At 39.4% G+C, this 25,951-nt stretch overlaps 1 protein-coding gene across 4 annotated transcripts in view; it reads left to right on the top strand.

Annotated features, from left to right (window-relative positions):
• The window catches only part of SPICE1 (spindle and centriole associated protein 1), a 71,543-nt gene extending 46,284 nt beyond the window's left edge, over nucleotides 1-25,259 (top strand). For all 4 annotated transcript variants that reach the window (XM_062208206.1, XM_062208208.1, XM_062208198.1 and 1 more), the window contains 7 exons: nucleotides 4,936-5,083; nucleotides 6,737-6,961; nucleotides 14,159-14,643; nucleotides 17,038-17,221; nucleotides 20,280-20,382; nucleotides 21,346-21,433; nucleotides 24,160-25,259. In XM_062208206.1, coding sequence (XP_062064190.1) covers nucleotides 4,936-5,083; nucleotides 6,737-6,961; nucleotides 14,159-14,643; nucleotides 17,038-17,221; nucleotides 20,280-20,382; nucleotides 21,346-21,433; nucleotides 24,160-24,213 — 1,287 coding nt within the window. In that variant the 3' untranslated portion in view covers nucleotides 24,214-25,259. The remainder of the gene's footprint in view (nucleotides 1-4,935; nucleotides 5,084-6,736; nucleotides 6,962-14,158; nucleotides 14,644-17,037; nucleotides 17,222-20,279; nucleotides 20,383-21,345; nucleotides 21,434-24,159) is intronic.
• Nucleotides 25,260-25,951: the final 692 nt, after the last annotated feature.

Raw genomic sequence — 25,951 nt, 5'->3', positions numbered from 1 at the left:
ACCCAGTAGAAGTAACTCTGATTGTCCCCTTCTTCATATCCATAGGAATCACTATTTTCTGTCCATGTGGATTAATCAGTGTATTTCATAGAAATGGTATCATGCAGTATGTGGTCTTTTACATGTGGCTTCTTTCACTTAGCTTGTTTTTAAGTTCATCAGTGTTGGGACCATGGTTGTGGTCCTGACTGCTCCACTTCTGATCCAGCTCCCTGATAATGGTCTTGGGAAAGCAGCACAAGATGGCCCAAATGCTTGGGTCACTGCTACACATGTGGGAGACTCAGACGAAGCTCCTGGTTCCTGGCTTCAGTCTGGCCTATTCTGGCCATTGTGGCCATATAGGAAGTGAACCAACAAATGGAAAGATCTCTCTTTTTTTTTATCTCTCCTCTCTTGCTGTAACTGTGACTTTAAAATAAATAGATAAATGTTTTTAAAAAAAGTTCATTTTTCTTGTTGCGCATATCAGTATTTCATTCCTTTGTATTACTCAACAGTATTTCTATATAGATATATCACCTTTATCCATTTGTCAGTTGATGAATATTTGAGGTATTTCTACTTTTTATGTATTGTGATTAGTGCTGCTGTGAACATTCATATATGCATTTTCACATGAACGTGTTTCCAGTTATCCACAGTAGATAGGCAGTTTTTTTAATCCATGTTGTTCTGTATATTCATATTTTACTTTTTTATTTCTGAATGATATACATTTTTAAATATATATAATTTGTATTGCATGTTGTTGAACATTTAAGTTATTTATAATTTAGGTCTCTTCTAATAAAGTTCCACTGAAAATTTATTTCCAACTCTTTGCATAGACATAAATTTTTGTGTCTTTTGTGTGAATTGTTGGGCCATATGGTCAGTGTAAATATCTCAACCTCTTTTTCAATCCTGATATTAATTCTTTGACACCTCAAAGCTGGTAAGGCATTTGTTTTCTGCCTTTCAGAGTTGTATGTGATTTGAGTAACACAGTCAAAGATTACCATGCTTGCAAATCGCACTCAAAGTTGTTTTCTGTTTTATTCTTTATTTCTTTCAAATGTAGATCTCCCTTTATTTGCTACCTGCTTTCTAACAGACTCCCATGTAGTGTAGTTTGAAACAGCCAGGACTTTTCATAGTTTACATTTAGATATTTTTTATCTCAGCCCTTCTGTGGCTGTTTTGCCAACAAGATTTTTCTAAATATCCAGCTGGTCTGCTGCCTTATACTCTGTCATCTGCCACCTTGAGTTGCTAAAATTATTGTTCACTACTACATGGTTTGTGGAGTTGGAGTGGGTGTGGTTTATGAAGCACTCAAGGAAAGAAAACCACAAACTCACAGTTCATATTCAGAACAGCTGTTATCTGTAAAAGTAAGGTATTCTCAAGATTTTTTATGAGCTTTGTAATCTCTGGTATCATAAAATAAATATTTTTAATAACTTTCTCCAGGTTTTCAAGTTGTTATCAATAGAAGGGATTGCCTAGCATTACAAGAAAGGCCTTATTTATTTATTTTCCCAGAAACCTTTTATTTAAGGAATACAAACTTCAGGCACTTCATAAATACAACTTTAAGAGCATACTGATTCTTCCCACCATACCCACCCTTCCACCCACACTCCCACCCCTTTTCCTCCTCCCTCTCCTATTCTCATTCTTATTTTTTACTGAGATCTATTTCCAATTAACTAAAAAAAAACCTGATCTTCAACAGTTGAGGCAAGGGCTGATCAAGTTGTTGCATCTCAAAGTGTTAATTTCACTTCTATAGACTACCTTTTAGGTGGTCTATTAATTATCACAGATCAGGGAGTTGTCCTTTTGGGACTGGCATATTTCACTAAGTATGATGTTTTCCAGTTTCATCTATTTTGTTGCAAATGACAGGATTTCATTTTTTTTTTTTTTTTTTACCACGGTGTAGTATTCCATGGTGTATATAACCCAAATTTCCTTAACCAGTCTTCAGCTGACGGACACATAAAAGCTACTTAAATTGAGTCATATTGTTGTTATATTTCCTTTTCCATCTCTAATTTTTTTGATTTGGGTTTTTCCCCCCTCTTTTTTTGGTTAGTTGGACCAATGGTGTATCAATTTTGTTTATTTTTTTAAAAAGCTAGGTCTTCACTTTGCTGATCTTTTGTATTATTTTTAGTTTCAATTTTGTTTATTTTTTTCTCTAATTTTAATTATTTCTTTTCCCCTACTAGTTTTAGGTTTGGTTTGCTGTTGTTTTTCTAGGTCCTTGAGATGCATTGATATCTCATTTATTTGATGCCTTTTCAATTTCTTGATGAAAGCACCAATTACTATAAACTTTCCTCTTAAAACTGCTTTTGCTATATCCCATATGTTTGATATGTTTTATTGTCTTCTTCATTTGTTACCAGAAATTGTTTGATTCTCTTGATTTCTTCTGTGACCCACTGTTCATTCAAGAGCATGTTGTTCAGTTTCCATGTGTTTACATATGTTCTAGAGATTCTTGAGTTGTTGATTTCCAGCTTTATTTCATTGTGGTCAGGGAAGATGCATGTTCTGATTTCAGTTTTTGTTGAATTTGCTGAGACTTGCTTTATGGCCTAGCATGTGGTCAATCCTACAGATAGGAGGCATGTGCTGGATGTGGTCAGGGAGCTCTATGCAGTGCTCCAGGATAAGGGGAGTGTCCAAGGTGACACCCAGTTTGGATGTGGTAAATTTTTTTTTTAAATCAGAGGGTAAGTTTGTTCAACTCTGTTGGTGTAGTCTCACACTCACCTTCTCTCCTCAGGGTAGACCAACACCTGGGCATTAGCCCCAGTGTGTATAATATTCATCCGTGCTACCACAAGAACCACACAGATGATCTGTGCAATCCTCCATGTGAGCACGGATCCTGCAGCAATGACCCTCACCAGGGAATCGGGGAGCCCTGAGCAAGTGGAGCCACCCATAGTGACTACCCAAAGACCCAGCTACACTCTTCACCCTCCCACACAGCCACAGTGTTTTCACAGTCCCAGCACATAAGGTTCCTGCAGTCATGAGCACCCAGCCCCCTGTAAGTTCTCCCATCCAGACTCAGACATCACGTCTCGTCTCGTCTCATCTCGTCTCGTCTCCTCTCCTCTCCTCTCCTCTCCTCTCCTCTCCTCTCCTCTCCTCTCCTATCTTCTCCTCTCCTCTCCCCTCTCCTCCCCACCCCACCCCAATTTTAAGAGCTTTCCTGGTGGACTGGTGTTTGGCTTAGCAAGAAAGATCCCAGAAAAGATGACTGCATCACGTATTGGATATACAGGTTCAGTACCTGGCTTCAACTTCTTGCTAATATGGATTTTGGAAAGCAACAATGATGGCTCAAGTAATTGGTATCCTGCCCCCCATGTGAGAGAACTGGGTTGAGTTCCCAGCTACTGGATTTGTTCTTGGGTCCAGATCTGGCTGTTGCAGGCATTTGGGAAGTGAACTAGTGGGAACACAACCTCTCCCTGCCCTCTCTTCTCTCTTGTTGTCTGTCTGAACATTTTAAAAAAGAAAAGAACACTCCTTCCTGGCATTTGCCATTTTCTGTGCTTCTAAGAACCATTTGTTTAAGGCAATACTTAAAGACATATACTGTCTGGTTGTAGTCAAACATGACACTTCCAGATGAGCTTCTTACATCTTTGATGTGGAAAAGATTAAGAACAAAACAAATTCATCTGAATTTCTTGGCAATTCAGTTGACTTGTAAATGTAGTGGAATTCCAAACAATGAACACATTCAGTTATATGACAGGCAGTAAATCAGTGGGTATGGTATCTTTGAATGATCTTTTAAATAAAAGGAAACTTTACATAATATTAATATATATATATATATTTTTTCTTTTTGACAGGCAGAGTGGATAGTGAGAGAGAGAGAGAGAAAGGTCTTCCTTTTTGCCGTTGGTTCACCCTCCAATGGCCGCTGCGGCCAGCGCATCTCGCTGATCCGAAGCCAGGAGCCAGCTGCTTCTCCTGGTCTCCCTTGCGGGTGCAGGGCCCAAGGACTTGGGCCATCCTCCACTGCCTTCCCGGGCCATAGCAGAGAGCTGGCCTGGAAGAGGGGTAACCAGGATAGAATCCGGTGCCCCAACTGGGACTAGAACCCAGTGTGCCAGTGCCGCAAGGTGGAGGATTAGCCTGTTAAGCCACAGCGCCGGCCAATATTAAAATATATATAGGAAATATATATATATACACAAATTATTTACAGTATATGTGTTTATTAGTCTAAATGCCTATGTAATATTCTGTTGAATTATCTCTGTATCTTGGTGTAGCTTAAAAGGTAATTGAAATCGGCCGGCGCCGCGGCTCACTAGGCTAATCCTCTGCCTTGCGGCGCCGGCACACCGGGTTCTAGTCCCGGTCGGGGCACCGATCCTGTCCCGGTTGCCCCTCTTCCAGGCCAGCTCTCTGCTGTGGCTAGGGAGTGCAGTGGAGGATGGCCCAAGTCCTTGGGTCCTGCACCCCATGGGAGACCAGGAGAAGCACCTGGCTCCTGCCATCGGAACAGCGCGGTGCGCCGGCTGCAGCGCGCTACTGCGGCGGCCATTGGAGGGTGAACCAACGGCAAAGGAAGACCTTTCTCTCTGTCTGTCTCTCTCACTGTCCACTCTGCCTGTCAAAAAAAAAAAAAAAAAAAAAAAAAAAGTAATTGAAATCTACATGAAGAGGTTTTGTGAATTAAAAACCCTGAAAACACTTAATTCTTACTGTTACAGCAGGATATTTGTTAATAGCCCATTATTAATCATGTCCTAATTGTGACCCTTTTGGAATATTTACAGTTATGAATAACGTTTTTTTGGGATTTCAGTGAAAGTCTCAAATTCACACATATCCTTTGTATGATTTGCTTTCTAAGTGATGATTTGATTTATATGCTAATGGTATAATTTCATTTCGTTTCTTCTCTAGGCAAGACTTCAGCAGTACATGGTCACAACAGATGAGCAACTTGTATCACTTACACATGCCATTAAGAGCTGTCCTGTGATAAACAGCAGCAGACAAGAAAGTCAGGTGTCAGAAGGGAGAGCCACGAGTAGAACTATGGACAGTCCAGGTGAATGTGATCTTATCCAAGACTGTCATGAAACTACTTAACAGTCTTGAGCACAGATTGCCAAACTCTAAACTCCTAAACCTACATAGAGCCGCTGGCTGTTTAAACATATACTACAGTGGTTACTGCTTTTTAGCTGATATTTGTTGGTGCTTGCTCTCTGCCAGATTGTCTCCAAGCTTTACATGCATTATCACAGTTAATCCTTGTAACAGTCTTACGAGGTAGGTAGGTGTTATTATTATTCCCTATTATTTAGGTGAGGAAGCTGAATTTTAGAGAGAATTAGTAACTAGTAAAGTCACACAGGTAGAAAATAGTAGAACCAGTGAGACTTGAGTGCCAGCACTTTTAATCATGGTGCTCTCGAATTAGGAGAACAGATGGTTTTGGAAAGAAAAAAACTCAGAATTTTAGAAATTCATAACTTTTGTTCAGATGTGGTAATGTTCTGGAAACCTTTCTTTTCTTCATGTGCCATCATAGGCTATATGCTGAATAGGATATTTAGGTTTACTCATGTTTCTTTCTTTTAAACACTATTTTGATTAAGTATCTATGTGGAAAGTATTTTGTGTATTTAGAACTGTTTTTGTAGGATGGCTGCTAAGAAGTGGCTGACTAAAATTGAACTTGCATAAAGTAAACTCTATGGCCAGGGCAGACTGTCTTCTGGTTGAGTCTTGCTGTGAATCTCAGTCGATGAGTATGTCAGTGTTTTCTGAGTTAAGTTTCATGTGGAGAAAACTTTTAGTTATGGGTGAGAAGGCCTGAGAGTGAGTGTCTAGTAGGATTATTGTTAATTCTTACTAGTGCTGTTAAAGAAGAAATATTTATGTAGGTGAAGCCATTTTAGTAGCATCTTTCTTAGTCTCAGCTCTTGCAACCCTTTTAAAATAATATCAAAGGTGGCCGGCGCCGCGGCTCAATAGGCTAATCCTCCACCTTGCGGCGCCGGCACACTGGGTTCTAGTCCCGGTTGGGGCACCGGATTCTGTCCTGGTTGCCCCTCTTCCAGGCCAGCTCTCTGCTGTAGCCCGGGAGTGCAGTGGATGATGGCCCAAGTGCTTGGTCCCTGCACCTGCATGGGAGACCAGGAGAAGCACCTGGCTCCTGCCTTCGGATCAGAGCAGTGCACCAGCCGCAGCACGCCGGCTGTGGCGGCCACTGGAGGGTGAACCAACGGCAGAGGAAGACCTTTCTCTCTATCTCTCTCTCTCTCACTGTCCATTCTGCCTGTCAAAAAAACAAAAAAAGAAAAAAAAATAATATCAAAGGTGACTGTACTGTGATAATGCATGGCCTGTGAAATTACCATGTTTTGTAATGAGCCTTGTGTATGGAGGTCAGTGTGTTAACATGCCCTATTTTTGCCATTTTGTTATTTGTCATGAGTATTAATGAAAAATTCAAGTGCCAGGTAAGATATTTTAGGAGTCCTTAAGTGGCTTTCTCAAAAATAGCAATTTCTTCCCAGTGCTAGTTCCTTTGGGAGCCTGCCTGTGAATTACTGGCAAAGGAAGATATAGCCTAGAAAGTGAAGACTCCAGGGACCATGTGGATTTTGCACACTACTAAAATGCACTTAAGAATAAATATCTGAAATCTACCCAGATATGTGCCTTAAGTACTAATTCCTCTCATTTCCTTCAGGGGGTCCAGTTACAAACACTAATGTCTCTGTGCCATTGACGTTCCGCGGGGAAGAAGTGGTAGAATTCCCACAAGAAGAGTTGCCTGTGAAGCTGTCTCAGGGGCCAAGCCTCCCAGATAGTGGAAATCTGGGCAACAATTTCCCAGCACATATTTTTGAGCCAGCTGTGTTATTAACACCGCCACGCCAGAAAAGCAATTCAGAATTCTCTCCTCTGCAGGATGGTAAGAAGGCTTTTTTTGAAGTTATATGGATAATTTTTCATCTTCATTTATGTAATATATTGTGTTTGCTGTTACCTGAAAGAAGTGAAAACTACTTTGATTACTGCTCATCAATAATTAGGCTGAAGGAGGAATTTTCACAGTGGTTTATGTTATATATGTTATACCTAAGGTGAAGTGGGACCTTGAATTAATTTCATTGAATGTCTTTTCCATTAAGCACTGTAAATGTTAAACTCAGATCAAAAGTTCAAAGTCCTTAGCATTAAGCTCCAGAGGAAAGATAATCACTTGTCCTTGGGGTCCAAGAGTGAACAAAAGAATAAGAAACCAAAGGAGATTATACTCTCTAGAAAAGTGAAAGTTTGGCCAAGGAAAGATGGAGATTGTGACTTGGAAGGATTTTGTGTCATGTATCATTGTCATATTAACTCCTTCCTCATCAAAAGTTTTTGTTCAGTCAGTTGAGGGAATTTTATATGAAAACTGTACAATTAAAATTAGATAGGTTACTTTTGCAACCCACATTTAAGAGTTTTTAATAAAAATTTTAACTTTTTTTGTTAATCCTTACCTGAAAGATTCTTGAACTTCATTGGGAGAATTAAATTGCGATTCTCTATATTTACATTTTTCTGGAGCTATTGCTTTCATTTAGTTTTTTTTTGACAGGCCGCTATGGCCGGAGCTAAGCCAATCCGAAGCCAGGAGCCAGGTGCTTCCTCCTGGTCTCCCATGCCAGTGCAGGGCCCAAGCACTTGGGCCATCCTCCACTGCCTTCCCGGGCCACAGCAGAGAGCTGGACTGGAAGAGGGGCAACTGGGACAGAATCCGGTGCCCCAACGGGGGCTAGAACCCTGGGTGCCTGCGCCGCAGGTGGAGGATTAGCCTAGTGAGCCGTGGGCGCCGGCCTTCATTTAGTTTTTAAAAAGAGTGCTTCAGTTATAAAAACTTAGGAACCATTACTTTAAATTCTCCTACAAAGTTCTTTGAAAAATATTATTTGTCTGATGCCTGAATCTTTATTTCTTTAAAAAGATTGTTTATATTCTCATATTGGGGAACAGAATCACTGTCATTAGGACATACAAATTTTGTCAGATTTTCTGCACTTTCATGTATGTTTCCAGTAGAGGACATATATAGGCCATAAGAGGTTAAAAGAATATTACAAATATTTGCTGTTATAAAATTTGTGTCAGTATTTATGTAGCATGTGTCATGTCAGTGTGGTAGAGGTTGAAAGTCAAAAATGCCAGTGTCTTGGCCTAGGTATTGTTGACTAGCTGTGAGGCATGGGCTGAGACAGCGTTCCTGTCTGTAACATTAGATAATTTTCTTTATCTTTAATGCCCTTTCCAGCTCTGTAATCCTATGATTTGATATTTCCTCTTCAGAGGACTGGAGAGTATTAACAGCTCTGGCCTAGATTAAGGAAATAAATTTCGTTTCTGATTTCTGTTCAGTTTAGGCTTTTTTACTCCTTAAAGTAATTGTTCAAATGTTTTTATGTTGGTAGGCTTGTGTAATGATCTCTTTTAGATTTTTTTAGATGGTAAAATAACTTAAAGTTCTTTTACTCTGTAAATATACTAGAAGATCATTAAAGTAAGTTTGTCAGAGACTGCTGTAGACAATGTATGTTAGCATTTTGAGGTTCTGCACTGGAAACAGTAACATGGCTTATTTCTTGTATAATGTGCAGATAGAGCTGCCCTTGAAATCGTATTCTGAATTGAGGGCTTTTATTATATTTTTAAAACACTGGATTCTGAATACCTACATGTAAAGAATTGCTCTTAGTTAAACTAAATTTGTAGATCAAAGTGGGCCCTTCATCAGCATTCAGTTATCCTTTAGGATAGCTTTGTCCCAGAGAATGATGACAGTATTCTCTATCTGCCCCATCCAGTATGGTTCATGGGGCTGTTGAACACCTAATTAGTGGCTTGTGTAACTGGGGAACTGAATTTTAAATTTTATTTAATTCTAATTAATTTGAATTTGTATAGCCAAAAATGGCTAGAGTTTGCCATATTAGATAGCACTGCTCTACAATTTCCCATGATATTTTCCTCTAGCTATTACTTTATTTCTGCTTTCCTTTATAGCCATGCTTCTTGAAAGAGTAGTAAATAAATATATTGTTTTTACTTTCTTATCTCCCATTCATTATTTTAAAGTGTTAATTCTAATTCATACTTGTACACAATTGAAAAAAAGTACATGCAAGGATCTCCTTCTGTCCTGCTGGTAGGCCTACCCCCAAAGGCAATCACTTTTATCTCAATTTGATATTTGTTTGCCTGGTAGTTGTCTCTATAATTAATAAAACATTTTTGGTGTGGTGGGGCATTTGGTATAACAGTTAAAAATGCCTCTTGGGATGCCTGTATCCCATTATCAGAGCGTAGGATGGAGTCCTGGCTCTGCTTCCAATCCAGCTTCTTGCTGATGTGCACCCGGAAAGGCAGCAGATGAAGACCCAAGTAGTTGTGTTCCTGATACCCATGTGGGAGACCCTCAGTGAGTTGTAGCCTCCTGGCCAGAGATGGAGGCTCTCTCTTCCTTCCTCTTTCCCTCTCCTCTCTTGCCTTCCCCCCTCCTCCTCTCTCTCTCTGTCTCTCTCTTTTTCTCTTTCTTTCTCCCTTGCTCTCTGCATCTCTTCCTTTCAAAGAAATAAATAATAAGTCATTCTTTAAAAAGTTTTTTACATTTTTTTTTGAGAATCAGCTTTACATAGTACTACAGAATCTCCCCTATGAAAAAGTATAATTTACATTAAGAATTAACAATCGTTCTCTAATTAATATGGAAATTATATTTTTATTTTTAATTCCTCTATTTAACTTTCTAACCTTAAATATTTTCTCTTTAATCTTCATTAACTTTAGGCAATATCTCTTGGCTTTCCACTATTTAAGATGAGAGTACAGCTCCCCTTCCCTTTTTCCTGTCTCCCCTGTTTCTACCTTCAACTGTACCTTTCCTTCAACATTATCAACTTTGATTATATTAAAAGTCTGTATTGTTACTGCAGTTTTATTTTCTGTGTCTTATCTGTATGGATACTGGAAATTGAAAACAAATAACATTTACATTTTCATTTTGAGTCCATTGTTACTGCTAATCCTTGTGCCAAACAAAGAATGTTCTTACCGTGAGTATCAAGGAGAATCTTTATTTCATCAGTTGCTCACTATCCTTTAGTTTGTATAACATGAGGGTACTGCAAAACGTTCATAGAAAATAGGAACTACAAGCTAAGTTTAGAGGCAAGTGTTTTCAGAGTGCCTGACTCTGGCTTCCTGCTAATGCAAACTCTGAGCAGTAGTTGTGATGCCTCTAGGTGTCGATTCCTGCCTCCCCAAGGGACACCTGGATTGAGTTCTTGGCTGCTAGCTTTGGCCCCATGGCTATTGCAGACATTTGTGGAGTATCCCATCAGGTAGAAGCTTTCTGTCTTGATCCTTGTCTCTTAAAAAAATAAAATTTTAAAGTATAAGCTTATTGTGGTACAAAAACATTTCAATAGTCTTGAATAGTGTTTTTTTTTTTTTCAGAATACACCTTTTCTATGAACTTTTTTTTTTTTTTTGACAGGCAGAGTGGATAGTGAGAGAGAGAGAGACAGAGAGAAAGGTCTTCCTTTTTGCCATTGGTTCACCATTCCAATGGCGGCTGCGGCCAGCGCATCATGCTGATCTGAAGCCAGGAGCCAGGTGCTTTTCCTGGTCTCCCATGCGGGTGCAGGGCCCAAGGACTTGGGCCATCCTCCACTGCATTCCCGGGCCATAGCAGAGAGCTGGCCTGGAAGAGGGGCAACCGGGATAGAATCCGGTGCCCCAACTGGGACTAGAACCCAGTGTGCCGGCGCCGCAAGGTGGAGGATTAGCCTGTTAAGCCACGGTGCCGGCCTCTATGAACTTTTTAAAGACCTTTATATTTATACTGTAACTATCTTGTTCTCTTTTTTGCTTACCTGGACTTTTTTTTTTTTTAAGATTTAGTGCTTGATTTATTTGAAAGGCAGAGTTACAGAGAGAGAGAGAGAGAGGGAGAGACAAAGAGAGCTCTAGTCCACCAGTTCACTCCCAAAGTGGCCACAACAGCTGGAGCTGGGCTGTGCCAGACCAAAGCCAGGAGCCAGATCTCTCATAGCATGGCAGTCCAAGCTCTAGGGCCAACCTCTATCTCCCTCCTGGGCACATTATCAGAGAGTCAGATCAAAAGTGGAGCAGTGGGTACTCAACTCTGCACCCATATGGGATGCCAACCCACTATGCCACAACGCCGGCCCCACTTGGACATTCAAATTGCTTTTACCCTCTTGTTGACAAAAGAATAATATGCTTTCACCATATCTTTAAGTCCTTTAATCATCCCAGAGTTCCTCCTAAGCATGGGTTTCAAAATTTTTTTTTTGTACTGAATAAGCTTATCTCTTAATTCAGTTATTTATGAACTTTTGGAAGTACCCACATGCTATTTATTTATGGGATGGTATTTGTTTTCATCCCAAAGTCACCTTCCCAAAAACCTTCAAAGCTTCTGCAGTCTTGACCAATACTTTCTGGGGGTGCTGCATATCCCTCATCCTGATACTTGCTTTGATTACTCTCCTAGGTTGGACAAGCTGCTTCCTTACTTTAATTTCTTCTTTTTATAGTATTTTCTTTGTTTTCTGAAAGAAATCATCACAGAGGGATGTGGAGGGTGAGCTTAGAAAGTTGTTGGAAATTTGAAAATGTTTTCATTTTTCTTTTATACTTGGTATATAATGTTGCTAGATCGAAAACTCTGGTCTATAGTCCTGTTTATTTATTTGAAAGGCAGAGAAACAGACACAGAGAGCTCTCTCATCTGTTGGTTCACTCTGCAAGTGCCTGTCATAGCCAGGCTGAGCAAGGCTGAAGCTATGAGCCAGGAACTCAGTCTGACTCTCCCAGGTGGGTGACAGGAACTCAAGTACTTGAACCTTACCTGCGGCCTCCCAGGGTGTAGCAGGAAGTTGGAATTGTGAGCAGAGCCAGGGCTTTAACCCAGGCACACTGATACGGGATGTGTACCTCTCAATTGGTGTTTTAACTGTTAGATCTAATGCCCATTTCTCAAAAAATGTTTTATTCTCTTCCCAGATCATTGTCTGTTGATGTGAGATCATTTAATTTTTAATTCCTTGCTCTTATTGAAAGAGGACAACATAATTACGTGCTCCAGTATGTAGTTTTGAACTAGAAGCTTCCCTTTTCCCAGTTCATTCCCAATATAAGTCATTCCATCTAAATCACTCCTGCTAAGGTCTCCAGTGACATCCATGTTACTTGATCTAGTGTACATTTTTCTCTTCTTATATTCTAGGTCTTACAGTAATTTTATATACTACTAACCACTCCCTTTGTATTTTCTAGATACCATGTTCTTATATTTTTGTTACCTTTCTGACTTCTCCATTTCAATCTACTTTGCTAAACTTCTGTCCTTTACCTGACTCTAAGTGTTAAGCTCCTCGTGTCTTGTTACTGGTTGCTTTTCTCACTCTGTTCATTATCTGTCTAGATAATGTCACTTATTCTCACAGTGTCTAATACCTTCTTTTTTTTTTTTTTTAAGATTTATTTCTTTATTTGAAGGCAGAGTAACAGAGGGACAGAGGCAGAGAGATAGAGAGAGAGAGAGAGAGAGAGAGAGAGATCTTCTATCCACTGATTGACTCCCCAGATGGCCACAATAGCCGGAGATACACTGATCAGGAGCCAGGAGCTACCTCTGGGTTGCAGGTGCAGGGGCCCAAGGACTTGGGCCATCTTCCACTGCCTTCCTGGGCCACAGCAGAGAGCTGGATCAGAAGTGGACCAGCCAGGACTTGAATTTTACTAATTTTACACCATAGTCTGGATGTTTCTCTTGAGTTTTCAAGACACTGATCTATCTCTTAGGAACTTAGCATGATCAAAACCAAATTCTTAGTAACCTCCCCCTCCCTCAAATCTATATTTCCTATCTTTCTGTCTCAATAGATAGTGTCACTGTACAATCAGATGCCATCTTCATCTATGTGTTTCTCTGACTGTTGACTTCCAGTTCATTACTCTAAGTTCTATTGCCAAAATATTTCTCAAATTTATTTACTTCTGTCTTTATTGCTGACATAATTTAGCAAAGCCACCATTGTCTTCTAACCGTTCACAATTGGTTTCTGGACTCCCTGTTTCCATTTCTGCCACCTTCTAACTGTCCACATCATTTAAAAAATGTAAATTAAGCCATTGCTTGACCTTCTATAGGTTTTCATTGGCCTTAGATTAAACTATAAAATTCCTAATATGATCTAAAAGGCTCTACCAGAAGTGGCGCCTGCACATCTCTCCAGTCTCACATTTTTCCAGTTCTTCCTTTGTTGCTATGATACAGCTATACTGGCCTCTTTCTTTGCTGTTTTCTAGTTTTGAGCCTTCACATCTGTTGCTCTGTCTGCCTGAAATGTCCTTTGCTCTATTTTCTGCTACATATGCAAAATTTTTACCGCCTCAGAGAGATGCCTTTCCTGACTATTCTGTTTTATTTAGTTGCCTACACTCTTTCTCATCTCCCCCAGATTGCCATATATGAGATAGTGTGTCTATTAAAATGTGAATATGGTAGATGGCTTTTCACAAAGATACTGACAAATGTTTTAAGGAATATAGGCAATTTTTTAAAAAAGGTTTATTTATTTTATTTGAAAGTCAGAGTTACACAGAGAGAGAAGGAGAGGCAGAGAGGGAGAGAGAAAGGTCTTCTATCTGCTGGTTCACTCCCCAATTGGCTGCAGTGTCCAGAACTGCACTGATTTGGAGCCAGGAGCCAGGAGCCAGGAGCTTCTTCCAGGTCTCCCACGTGGATGCAGGGGCCCAAGGGCTTGGGCCATCTTCTGCTGATTTACCAGGCCACAGCAGAGAGCTGGATCGGAAGTGGAGCAGCCGGGACTCAAACTGGCGCCCATATGGGAAGCTGGCACTGCAGGCGGTGGCTTCACCTGCTACACCACAGCGCTGACCCCATAGAAAATTTCTGTACTTGATTATTAGGGGTGGCATTGCTGGTATATTCTCTGAGGAAAATAATTTAGATGTTCAGAAGCCAAATCCTTCTACTGAAATACTTTGCCTCTTTGATGGGTAAATGAGATTATTACTTTTAAATTCTCATCTGCAGTGTTGAGGAGGACTGTTCAAACTCGTCCTGCTCCACGAATTCCCCCAACCGTGGAAATAGTCGAGAAAGGACAAAATTGGGAAAAGAAGACCTTACCTGTTGATACAGACATTCAGAATTCAAGTGAAGAGAGTCGTCTCTTCACTCAGAGGTGGAGAGTCTCTCACATGGGAGAAGATTTGGAGAATAAAACTCAAGTTCCTTTCGTTAACCTCTCACAGCACCTCTGCAGTTCCCATTCCAACTCTGAGCAATTGAGAAACCCCACGTTCTCTGAAGAGTCCCCAGTACTAGGAGATGGGCAACAGCTTAGAACAAATGAGACATTAATACAAAGAAAAGACATAGCAGCACGAATTGCTGAGTTGACACTGCAGAATTCAGCTATCAAGGCACATCTGAATAATATCACTGGACCAGGGGGAGAGCAAGGGGATGGACTCCGGACATTGAACAAGCAGGAAAGTGCCAGCGACATGACTGCTGTGAGTACCCCTTAATGATTGACTAGGAACATACAGAAATTTAAATAGGAATTTGGCCTTGGGTGGGCCTCTCAAGGGGCTTCTTTTCAGAATTGGTTCTGTATAATTTTGAGGCAACCACCAGATAGCTTATGCTTTGACATATTGTCATCACAAAATAGGGAAAAAATTATTTGGCAGTTTATATTGCAGATGCAGTAAAAGGCAACATAAAAGTAAGAATGTATGGATGAGGAAAATAGTATAAAAAGTAAAATGTATGGGAAAGTTAAGGTTAAGTTTTAAGGATAAAATGTATAGAATTAATACAACTTTGAATGTTTGCCACACAATCATGTTTTAACTCAAAGTGGCTCATAAAATAATGCCCTCAACTCATGAGTAGTGAATATCTTAGGACCTAGAATGCATTATCTTATAGAAATCATGCTTTAAGGGATCATTAAAGTCATATAAGCATCTGGGAGTCTTGCCAAAATGTGGTTTCTTATTGAGTACTTCTGGGGTAAGGCATATACGTGTCTAATAAGTTCCCAAATGATGCCAATGCTGCTGGCCCATGGATGAGCCCTTTGAAGAGCAAAGGTTTACATGTTATAATGCAGGAATTTTTTAAGTTAAATAACCTTTGTGGTATAATCTGGTAATTTATACCTTCATTTAATTGTTTTTGAGGTAGAAAAGAAATTCTTAGTTCCAAGCACGGGATGGAGGTTGGGAATTGATTACACACCTCGTGCTGATCTCAGTGATGGAAGACATTTCCTTTTATCCCATCTTGGGGCAAGGAGGCTTCTTTCAGGGCTCTATTGGGGACAGGATAGTGTTTTAGCAGTGGGAAGGAACTGGGCAGCCTCCCTATGCATCCTGCGGTGGCTGGATTTATAAGAGCTTTATCACCAGTGGGTTGAGGCTTTTGGTGAGGAAAGTTAGAGGGTGGTAGAGGTTGGGCCTACCTCTCTCTGCACTGGTTCACAAGGAAGGAAGACAACAATGCCACAGAAATAGAAGCCAAAAGGAACTGACAGAGAGGAGTCCAAGAATAGGCAGGCTCTGTTGGTACAGATGCATGTAGGTATGAATTGCCTAAATTTTGAGTTACTGGGAGACATTTATAGGTTTGTAGAGTTTTGAAGATTGTTTATAACAGACAACTTTTGATTTTACAAAGAAAATACTTAGATATTGAACTTTCCTTTCCAATTTGAATAGAGATCAGACTAGAAAGGACTATATAATACTGCTGCTCACACTATCCCCTTTTTTTATAATTGGAATTACAAAACTATCATTAATTCACATTGTTTTACCTATCTTTTTTTAAAAAAAGATTTATTTTATTTATTTGAAAGGCAGAATTACAGAGAGAGGTAGAGAGAGAGGTAGAGACAGAGAGATAGGTCTTCCATCCGCTGGTTCACTCTGCAGATGGCTGCAAAGGCCAGAACTGCGCCAATCCAAAGCCAGGAGCTTCTTCCGGGCCTCCCATGTGTGTGCAGGGGTCCAAGGACTTGGGTCATCTTCTACTGCTATCCCAGGCCATAGCAGAGAGCTGGATTGGAAGAGGGCAGCCGGGACTAAAACTGGCGCCCATATGGGATGCCGGCGCTTCAGGCCAGGGCGTTAACCTGCTGTGCCACAGCGCCGGCCCCTTACCTATCTTTTTTTTAAACTGATGGGCATACACGACAAATTTGTGATTTCTATTAGGAATTGTTTTTTTCCCAAAGTGACAGATGTATTTAACAAAATGAAATAGTTAGGAATGATTTAAATACATTTCTCTTTGCACTTTCAAGTTACACTTATGTTACATTCCTAGAGTGACTGTTTTTTTAATTCTGCTTATGTTCCTTTCCAATCAGTGCCTATTATTGAATCAGATATTTTAGGCCATGGTCAGAAAGAGTGACAAGATTCCCAGGATCTTTGCCAAATAACTCACAGTGAATGTTTGAAGATTATCATTATAGGAGCATCTGTTTGAAATACAGAGGATCCTGTTTTGTAACCTGTCCAGCCCCAGATTTGTTATCAGAAGGTGTATGGCATTTAGCATTTTACTTTAGAGACCAACTTGGAGTATTCTCTTTACTGGTGTGATCTTTTATGCAGCTCAGCAAATGCTAAGAGATGCAGAAAAACGTACTCCAACAGACTATGGCCCAGACAAAGGAATTGGAGGACAAATATGGCACCAAGTTTAGAATGATTAGTATCCTTTCTCTAATCCTAATTTTTAGGTAAACAATTTGTAAAGTCTGTTGTTTGCCCATTCATGTTTGTGTATAGCAAGGAATGTGGATACTAACTTCCTAGTACTTGGTAGAAATGTCAAATTTGTATAGGTTTTTTTCAATATTGAATTTGTACCCTTTATTTTTCCTCCCAAAGTCTTTTCCAGTAGCACAGTCTCTGATACCAGGTAGCATGGAAGAACGAATTGCTGAATTGAATCGACAGAGTATGGAAGCCCGTGGAAAACTACTGCAGTTGATAGAGCAGCAGAAGCTTGTTGGTTTGACTCTTTCCTCTCCAACAGTGTCACCTGTTCAGTCACCTCTCAGAGCATGGACTGGTTGGTCACGAATTTGTGGCTTATAAAGTAGAAATGTAGGGGCAAGTGTTTAGGGGTTCAGATGCCCATATTCCATATTGGAGTACCTGAGTTTGATACATGGCTCTCCTGACTTCCTATTTGAGGTGGACTCTGGGAAGCCGTGGTCATGGCCACCCACATTGGAGACCTGGATTGAGTTCCCAGCTCTCAGCTTCATCCTGGCCCAGGGTGGGGATCTCGCCTTCCCCCAACTTTTGGTGAAAAAAAGCAACAACAAAATAAACCTAGAAATAGAAAAGTTTGCACTTTCTTGATTTGCCAGTTCATATTTAGCTAAAAGAATTCCAGTGCCTTCAATTTTACATAAAAAAACAGGCCTGTATTATAGAATGAGTGACAGAAATATGATTGGAAATCAAATCTCCTGATTCTTTCTATTCCATAGTACCTACAATTAATATTTGGTGTCTGAGTTCTTAAGTTACCCTACATCTAAATGAAATTCATTTCAGTGTATGATCCACTTAGGTATATGCTATAGCTAATTATAAAATATTAACATTGAAATGCTTAGTTAAAATTGTATGAGCAACAAATGGCAAGTTATTATTCTGTTAAAGCAATAAAACACTTTTATCCATATTAACATTGAAATGCTTAGTTAAAATTGTATGAGCAACAAATGGCAAGTTATTATTCTGTTAAAGCAATAAAACACTTTTATCCATCAATTAAACTTTTTATTCTATGGTTATATTTAGAAATAGGAAAAGCTAGAGATGATTCTAAATTATAGAATAGTAACAGAGATTTGTCACAGTATTCATATTTAGAAAGATGCTAATGAAATGAAGAAGATTTTATATTGCTTTTAACCAGGAATTGAATCAAAATCCTTAAGGGATAGAACTATATGAAGAGTGTAGAGAGACTTTTTTTAGTATAGTGTAAGAGAAAGTTCTGGTTGTCAGGAATAAAAAAATTTTAAAAAACCACATGAATAAGTGATGTATTCCTGGAGGAGTTTAAGCATTGATGTTTTAGAGGGACTCCATGGCCTATGGCTCATTAAAATGAGTTACCTTTAAGGCATCTGCAAGTAAGATTTTTTTTCCTCAGTTAGAAATTACTTTCTTTTTGAAATTTGGCCTAGAGGGCAGAATCTGGGAAATTTCTGGAAAATTATGGGCAATGCATTTCACTTGGGTGAAATGTTTATTCTGTTTATTCCAGGCTTTCTCAAAGGACAGCTTTGTCTTCTTCATAGTCACAGAGTCTACAGAAAACTTGTAATAGAATAAATAAATCTTTCACATGTGGATAAACACCTACTGTCTACAGTCTTTAATATGCCAGCATTCCAGGTGGGGAGGAGGCAACAAATAAATACATGAGATAATGTCAGCACTAAGTGCACTGAAGAAACAGAACAGATCACACATTAAGAATAATTTTGTGATTAATGTGGCATCTGGCACAGGCGTCTGGTGTAGTAGTTAAGATGCAACTTGGGACACCTGAATCTCATGTTGGAGTGAGTGGATTGGAGTCAAGCTGTACTGCCAGGTCTGTCTTCCTGCTAATGTGCATCCTGGGAGACAGCAGGTGATGGCTTAACTAGTTGGGTCCTGCTGCCCATGTGACAGATTCGAGTTGAATTCCTGACTCCTAGCTTTGGCCTGACTCAGCTGCAGGCAATTGGTTAGTGGATAGTAGATGGGAGTTCTGTGTCTCTCTGTTTCTTTGCCTTCAAAAAAAAAAAAAAAAAGAAAAGAAAAAAGATATATTCATTCTCAGTAGTTCTGTAAGGTTAAAAAATGCTTTTGCATATTTCTAATGACTCATTTAGAATTCAACACCCTGAGAGTAGACAGGGCTGATTTATACCTACTTGATAAACAAGCAAACAGGCATACAGGCATAAAGGGGCTACTGATTTGTCTGAAGTTCCAAAGTATATTCTGGATTTGCAACTGTGTTCTTTCTATCCAGTGGTTATTTATATTTCTAAGGTATTCTCTCTGTAAATAGAATTCTTGTTTTCAAAGGCACCTCTGTAGCCTATAGTGATAAAAACAAAACAAATGATATGCCATGGAAGAATTTTTGTTTTCTAGGGTAACTGAAAAATTTAGTTTTGTAAAATTAAATATAAGGTCTCATTACCTTTTTAGCCCTGAAAATCACTGTGATTTGGAAATCAGTAGTGATTTGTAGGCACCTCTATGATACTGCCTGGGATAGACATAAAGTTGTTTCACTAGCAAATACCTAGTAAATATTTGTTGATTAACTTCATACTTCTGAAATATTGAAAATGTATATAATTTAGACTTGCGGTTGGCCATGTGAGCTCTTCAGGCAACTTTCTACTCCTGCTTCAATGTCAGCAGTAATAGTAATAATGTAAATAGATTTAAAAGATTTGAAATTTAACTGCATATCAGAAATTTTCCTTTTTTTGGGGAAAATTGTAGATAAGCTGATTTTGACAAAGAGACCATGTTCTTAGGGCTAGCTCTTAATTTCTGTTTTTCACTTACATATCTGATATTATACCACTTTTTGAATATTCTGGCACTCTGTGTACTGCCATGCTACCAAATTAACACTAGTAACTAAAATTTCCTGTCTCACAGCTAATGCTTTTAAAAATGTTTTTATTTGAAAGTCAGAGAGACGGAGAAACAGATCATTATCTCCTATCTGTTGATACACTCCCCAAATGCCTGTGACAGTGGGGCTTGGCAAAGCCAAAGCAGGGAGCCAGGAACTCAGTCCAGGTCTCCCATATAGGTGACAGGGACCAAAGTAGTTGAACCGTCACCTGCTGCTTCCTGGAATTAGGAATGGAGTTGAGACTTGAACCCATCTTATATGAGAGGTGGGAATCTTAAATGTTATGCAAAATGTCTGCTTCCAGTTCCTTTTTTTAAAAATTCCTTCAAGAGTATCTGTAGGCCATAATGATAAAAATATGGGAAGAACCCCCATACATGTCATGTGCAATTTACAGTAAAATGGAGCAAAGTTTTAATTTTTATCCATGAAACTAATATTTACTTTGATATTTTAGAAGGAGCAAAGAGGACCATTGAGATATCTATTCCAGGAGCAGATGGCCCAGAAAGCTCAAAATGCAGTACTGTCTCGCCTGTCACTGGGACAAACACAAGGAGGTAGAGTTACTGTGTGGGTAGTTACTTACAAAAGAGAAATCAAGAATTTAGGATGTGTTTTATTTTCTTTGTGCATAGTATCTTACTTAAATTCCAACAGAGTCAGTCTGGTAGAGAAAATAAAATAGTTGGCCAGGAAATTTTGGGGAAAAAGGAAGAGGAGTGAGGAACAAGCCTTAACCAAGTAGAAAATCGTGAGTTGGCTACTGAAACCAGTGGGATAATAAGTATGTGGAGTACTTATAAACCACAGAATTAGGAGGTAATATATGATGGGGTGAATAAATTGAACGGTAGTATTTTCTTTCTTTACAATAAATGAAAATTAAGCTCATAGGGCAGAGGTGTGTCACATGGTAGATAAATGGTGACACTAACAACATGTACTTGGCTCTTTTGTTTCCACTCTGCTTCCTTACTACTGTACTGAGCTGCTGCAGGTCTTGTTACTCTTGTCCTGCCTTGAAATTCTTCTCCAATCCTGCACATTCGTTTTTCCCCTTTAATGTTGAAAACTTATCTGAATGATGATGTGGCAATGGCAAAATGATGTATCTGTATGATATTTGTCAAAATCCATAGACTGCACAACACAAAAAGTGAATGCTAGCAAAAACTCTGGACTTTAGTTAATAATAATGTATCACTATTGGGTCATCAGGTGTAACACATGTGGCACACTAATGCAAGATCAGGTGTTAGTAATAGAACACTGTACTTCACAGGTAGGGGGAGGGATTATTTGGGAACTCTGTACTTTCCAGTCTTTCTGTAGGCCTAAAATTGTTGTAAAAGATAAACTGCCTTCATTTTAAAAAGGTTCTAAAATTTCTTGAAAATAGGTGGCAAATAATTTACCTTATTTGGACCTAAGTTAGCCACTCAGTATTAAGAACTGTCAGTCTGCATAATTTTTGAAAGTTAATGATATCTTGCTCACTCTCTTTTATTTCTCATAAATAGATCTTCAGGAGCTACTAGTAATGCTTGTTCTCCATTAAATGCCACTTCGGGAAGTGGGCGATTCACACCTCTTAATCCAAGATCAAAGGTACATGATAAAATGTGTGTGTAGGGATCAGGAGGGTGAGGGTGGAAGGTGGCTGATTATTGACTTGTATTCTTAATTATTATTCCAGTTTTCCTAAAGATGATTTAAAATTCTCAGAAGAAAGGAAATACTAATTCGCCCTCATTAGAAAAAGCAGATAAGGCATATACTTTTTTTGGTTTTCTAGGGTAACTAAACAAGCTGAAATGTAGCAGGTCAACAGCCCTAGAAATTCCTGGGTTCAGGTAGTTTCCCAATAGTGTGGCAGGGCACACAAAATGCTTTGATTGGGTTGTATGTATAATGGTGTCAAAGAAACTCCCAGAAGTCTGGGTCTGCTCACTTGATGTGTGGCAAGCAAATCACTAATACTGGAGTGGTAGAAGAAAGGAATTTATTTTGCAGTGAACAGAACAAAGAGTTAGGCAGTTGACAGTCAATTCGCATCCTCCCTAAGGGGTTAAGAAGGGCAGTGAATCTTACAGACTAAAGTTGGGTTTGAGCAGTATGTGATCAGCTCCCATGTGTGTCTGTCTGGTTCACAGTGCTTGTAGCCTGCCTTTACTCAGTGATAGGAAGCCAGCATATTCCTTTATGATGGCAGAGTGGGCTCCAGTCTGGGTTATTTGAGTAGGTTGGGTATTACTTTGTTTCATCAGGCCTTGAAGTTTCTGTGAAGTCTATTTGGAGTATGTTAACTGTAGAGGTAATAACTGAAGTTGCAGTCTTGCAATCTGGAGTTCTGTGGGCTGGCCTGACCCTGGTACCACCCCTTTAATATAGTGAATCAATTTTTAGTAAGAAATGGACTTTAATTTTCACTATGAAGTTAGAGGAACTGCAAGCCAAGGGAGGGAAACTGGGGCCTGATCAAAGGCATTAAATGGGATGGGGGCTCAGTTTCACTGAGACATTGGTTCCCCCAGTCCTTGCTGTGAGGAGGTGGAATAGCCAGAACGTTGGATCCTGTCACTTTCCTTGTGATTTTATCACAGTATGGCTTATCTGAGTGTGCCTTTGGCTTGACAGGTCCTGACACAAAGGATAAGTAGATGCCTTATTTATTCTTTATGCTTTGATTGGCTACAGGAATGAATAGAAGCAAAGCATTTCACAGTGCATCAAAAATTTTTGCAAAATACATTTTTCTGTATTGTTAATGCAGCAAAATATAGTTCCTTTAAAATATAGTACCTTTAACAAAAATTACTTTTGTGGACTTTGATCTGGGGAGAATCTTTGCTGTTCTTGTTACTAACCAGTAGTTAGACCAAAAAGTAAGTCTTTTATAGCCCTAATTATTTGATAGAATTAGGTATCCAGTTACTCATCACTAGAAGATTTTTCCTTTGCTCTTTTTTTTTTTTTTTTTGACAGGCAGAGTGGACAGTGAGAGAGACAGACAGAGAGAAAGGTCTTCCTTTGCCGTTGGTTCACCCTCCAATGGCCGCCGCATCGCGCTGATCCAGAGCCAGGTGCTTCTCCTGGTCTCCCATGTGGGTGCAGGGCCCAAGCACTTGGGCCATCCTCCACTGCACTCCCGGGCCACAGCAGAGAGCTGGCCTGAAAGAGGGGCAACGGGGACAGAATCCGGCGCCCCAACCGGGACTAGAACTCGGTGTGCCGGTGCCGCAGGTGGAGGATTAGCCTATTGAGCTGCTGTGCCAGCTGCTATTTCTTATATTCTAAAAAAACTTTAAGCCATATTATATAATTTACGTTTATTTCCTGGGACTTAGTAGCATTTAATTTACTAAGGCAAACAATTTTGATTTATATGAAGCACTGAATTTATCATTTTTAAAAATATTAGACTCTTGGGGCCAGTGTTGTGGCACAGTGGGTAAAGCCACTGCCTACAATGCTGGCATCCCATATGGGTACTGGTTCATATCCTGGATATTCTCCTTCTGATCCAGCTCCCCACTAATGGCCTAGGAAAAGCAGTGGAAGATTGCCCAAATGCTGTCCACTTGGGAGACTTGGGTGAAGCTCCTGGCTCCTGGCTTCTACTTAGCTCAGCCATGGCTGTTGTAGCCATTTGGGGAGTAAACCAGCAGATGGAAGTTTCTCTCTCTCTCTCTCTCTCTCTATGGAACTGTGACTTGTGAATTTCAAATAAATAAAACAAATCTTTAAAAAATATAGGGATTCTAGGGCCGGCGCCGCAGCTCAATAGGCTAATCCTTCGCCTGTGGCGCCGGCACACTGGGTTCTAGTCCCGTTCAGGGAGCCGGATTCTGTCCCGGTTGCCCCTCTTCCAGGCCAGTTTTCTGCTATGGCCCAGGAAGGTAGTGGAGGATGGCCCAAGTGCTTGGGCCCTGCACCCGCATGGGAGACCAAGAGAAGCACCTGGCTCCTGGCTTTGGATCAGCATGATGCGCCGGCCGCAGCGGCCATTGGATGGTGAACCAACTGCAAAAGGAAGACCTTTCTCTCTGTCTCTCTCATTGTCCACTCTGCCTGTCAAAAAAAAAAAAAAAATATATATATATATATATATATATATATATGGATTCGTCATAAGGGAATCTGTTGACAAGGCACATTAGTTATTTAGTAATGTCTGTCAGAAAACAAACATTGCTGGTAGTATTTTAATTTCCAGTGCCATTCAATGACATAGGATGACTATTGCATGTACTTTGTATAAGTGATCTGTAAATCATGGGTGATCTCCTTTTTCTGTTTACCTTCTAAATCGTTTCTGAATCTTTATTCAACAGATTGAGAAACAAAATGAAGAAGGCTGGTTTGCTCTTTCTACACACGTGTCATAAGTGAAGTGGAGTTTTACCAAATATGTTGTAATTTGTTCTTGACTTCTACTCCCCTCTCCCTGTTCCTGCTTTATAAAGCTTTTACATTCTTTTAGATAAAACCTACCAAAAACCTGTGAATTAGTGCTGATGAAGCAGACCCCAAAAAAGCAATTATTTTAATTTTTTTACCGTTAGTAAGCAAACAACCTATATTTCCTTGTGAATAAAAGTTTTTACTATAGGAAAATGAAAGTTTTAATATGCTAATAATTTCTTAAGTATTTTAAGTGTTTTGAGTAATGCATCTTTATGTTTATTTAGGTTTTTTTTTTTTTTTTTACTAATGTATCTTAAATGTTGATCTGTTTCATTTCCCTTGCCTCTGAAGAACTAAGTTGCTTTTGCATACAACTTAAAATAAAATGCTCATGTGTGATTGGAGTCAGGCATGCAGAAAAATGTCACATCCTCTTGTGGTTTCTTCTTTGTTGGGGAGTCACTGCTGTCCATCATTTTTTCCTTCAAGTAGAATGTACAGCTTTAAGAAATAGGCATGGGGATATTTGTTTAAACAGCTAAGAGAGGTTGTGTAAGTTTTGAGATTTTTAGGTGGTCTTAGTTTTTAAATGTGAAAATGTCATTGCTAATGGTAATGTATGTCAAACAAATAATGATCATAGAGCTCAAATATCTAAATGCAGTAACATCAATTTAAGAGTGTAGTGTTTGAAGCATAATTAATACAGAAACTTGGTATCAGTTTCCTCAGGCTTTAAGAAGATTGATTTAGAGTAGGGTTTCCTTCAAGGTACCTGTTTAGTTCTCAAGCATTTGTTTCTGTTGTCAGCTTTTTGAATCACAGTATGTTGGCTGTATGATGGGATTTTTCAGTGTGGTTGAGATCAGAGTGGAGTAGCATAACACCCTAAGACTACCTGGAGAACTTTTTCAGACAACACCTTCCTTGCCCTTGCCATGTAAATCACTGTTCTAGTGAGTGTCCCATACTTGCATTTAGGCCTCTTTATTATTTTGGTGGCAAAAATAAAATTATTTTCTTGTTGTGTCATTTTATTTATGTGATATCTCTGTATTCATTTGTGTTATGGTGGAATCTTCCAACTATATTGCACTTTTTATCTTGGTATTTAATATATTGAACAGGAACTTTTTTTCCCCAAAAAATGTCATTACCTGCTTGATTTGTGAATTATTCTTTTGATAACACGTATTCCTTACTATTTTCCCAACTGGTTGATTCTTCATTTTTTTTTCCTCTTACATTTCTTTAAGTCTCAAACATCATGAATATCAACTTAGGGAACATTTAAAAAATACCAAATAACTACCTTAAAGGTGAACCTTTGGCAGAGTATTTTTTAAAACTCCTCAGGTGATTATATTGTGCAGCGAGGTTGAGAACTATTGCAGGAAACCTTAACCACAAGCTCACTGTTGATCTGTGGAATTGGCATGTAAGTGTCCACCCTGTTATCGTTAGCTTATGTTGCTAAAATACAAAGGTAGACTGAAAAACACTCCATGAACAACAGATGAAAATGTGGACTGAAACAAATGGTGACTGCAGAGGCCTAAGTTAGCCAAGATACGGTGACACCCCCTTTAATTAGTTGCCAGGTAACGTGATCTTTCAGGAAACCTCATCATGAGCAAGGAAACATCTGCTGTAATTCAAGAAGAAATGAGTTTTAATGTCATAGGGCCACTGATTGTCTTTCTATGCATATAGATAATA

The sequence above is a fragment of the Lepus europaeus genome, chromosome 2, assembly GCF_033115175.1.
Source record: "Lepus europaeus isolate LE1 chromosome 2, mLepTim1.pri, whole genome shotgun sequence".
Taxonomy (NCBI): Eukaryota; Metazoa; Chordata; class Mammalia; order Lagomorpha; family Leporidae; genus Lepus; species Lepus europaeus.
This window is presented reverse-complemented; position numbering and strand designations above follow the sequence as displayed.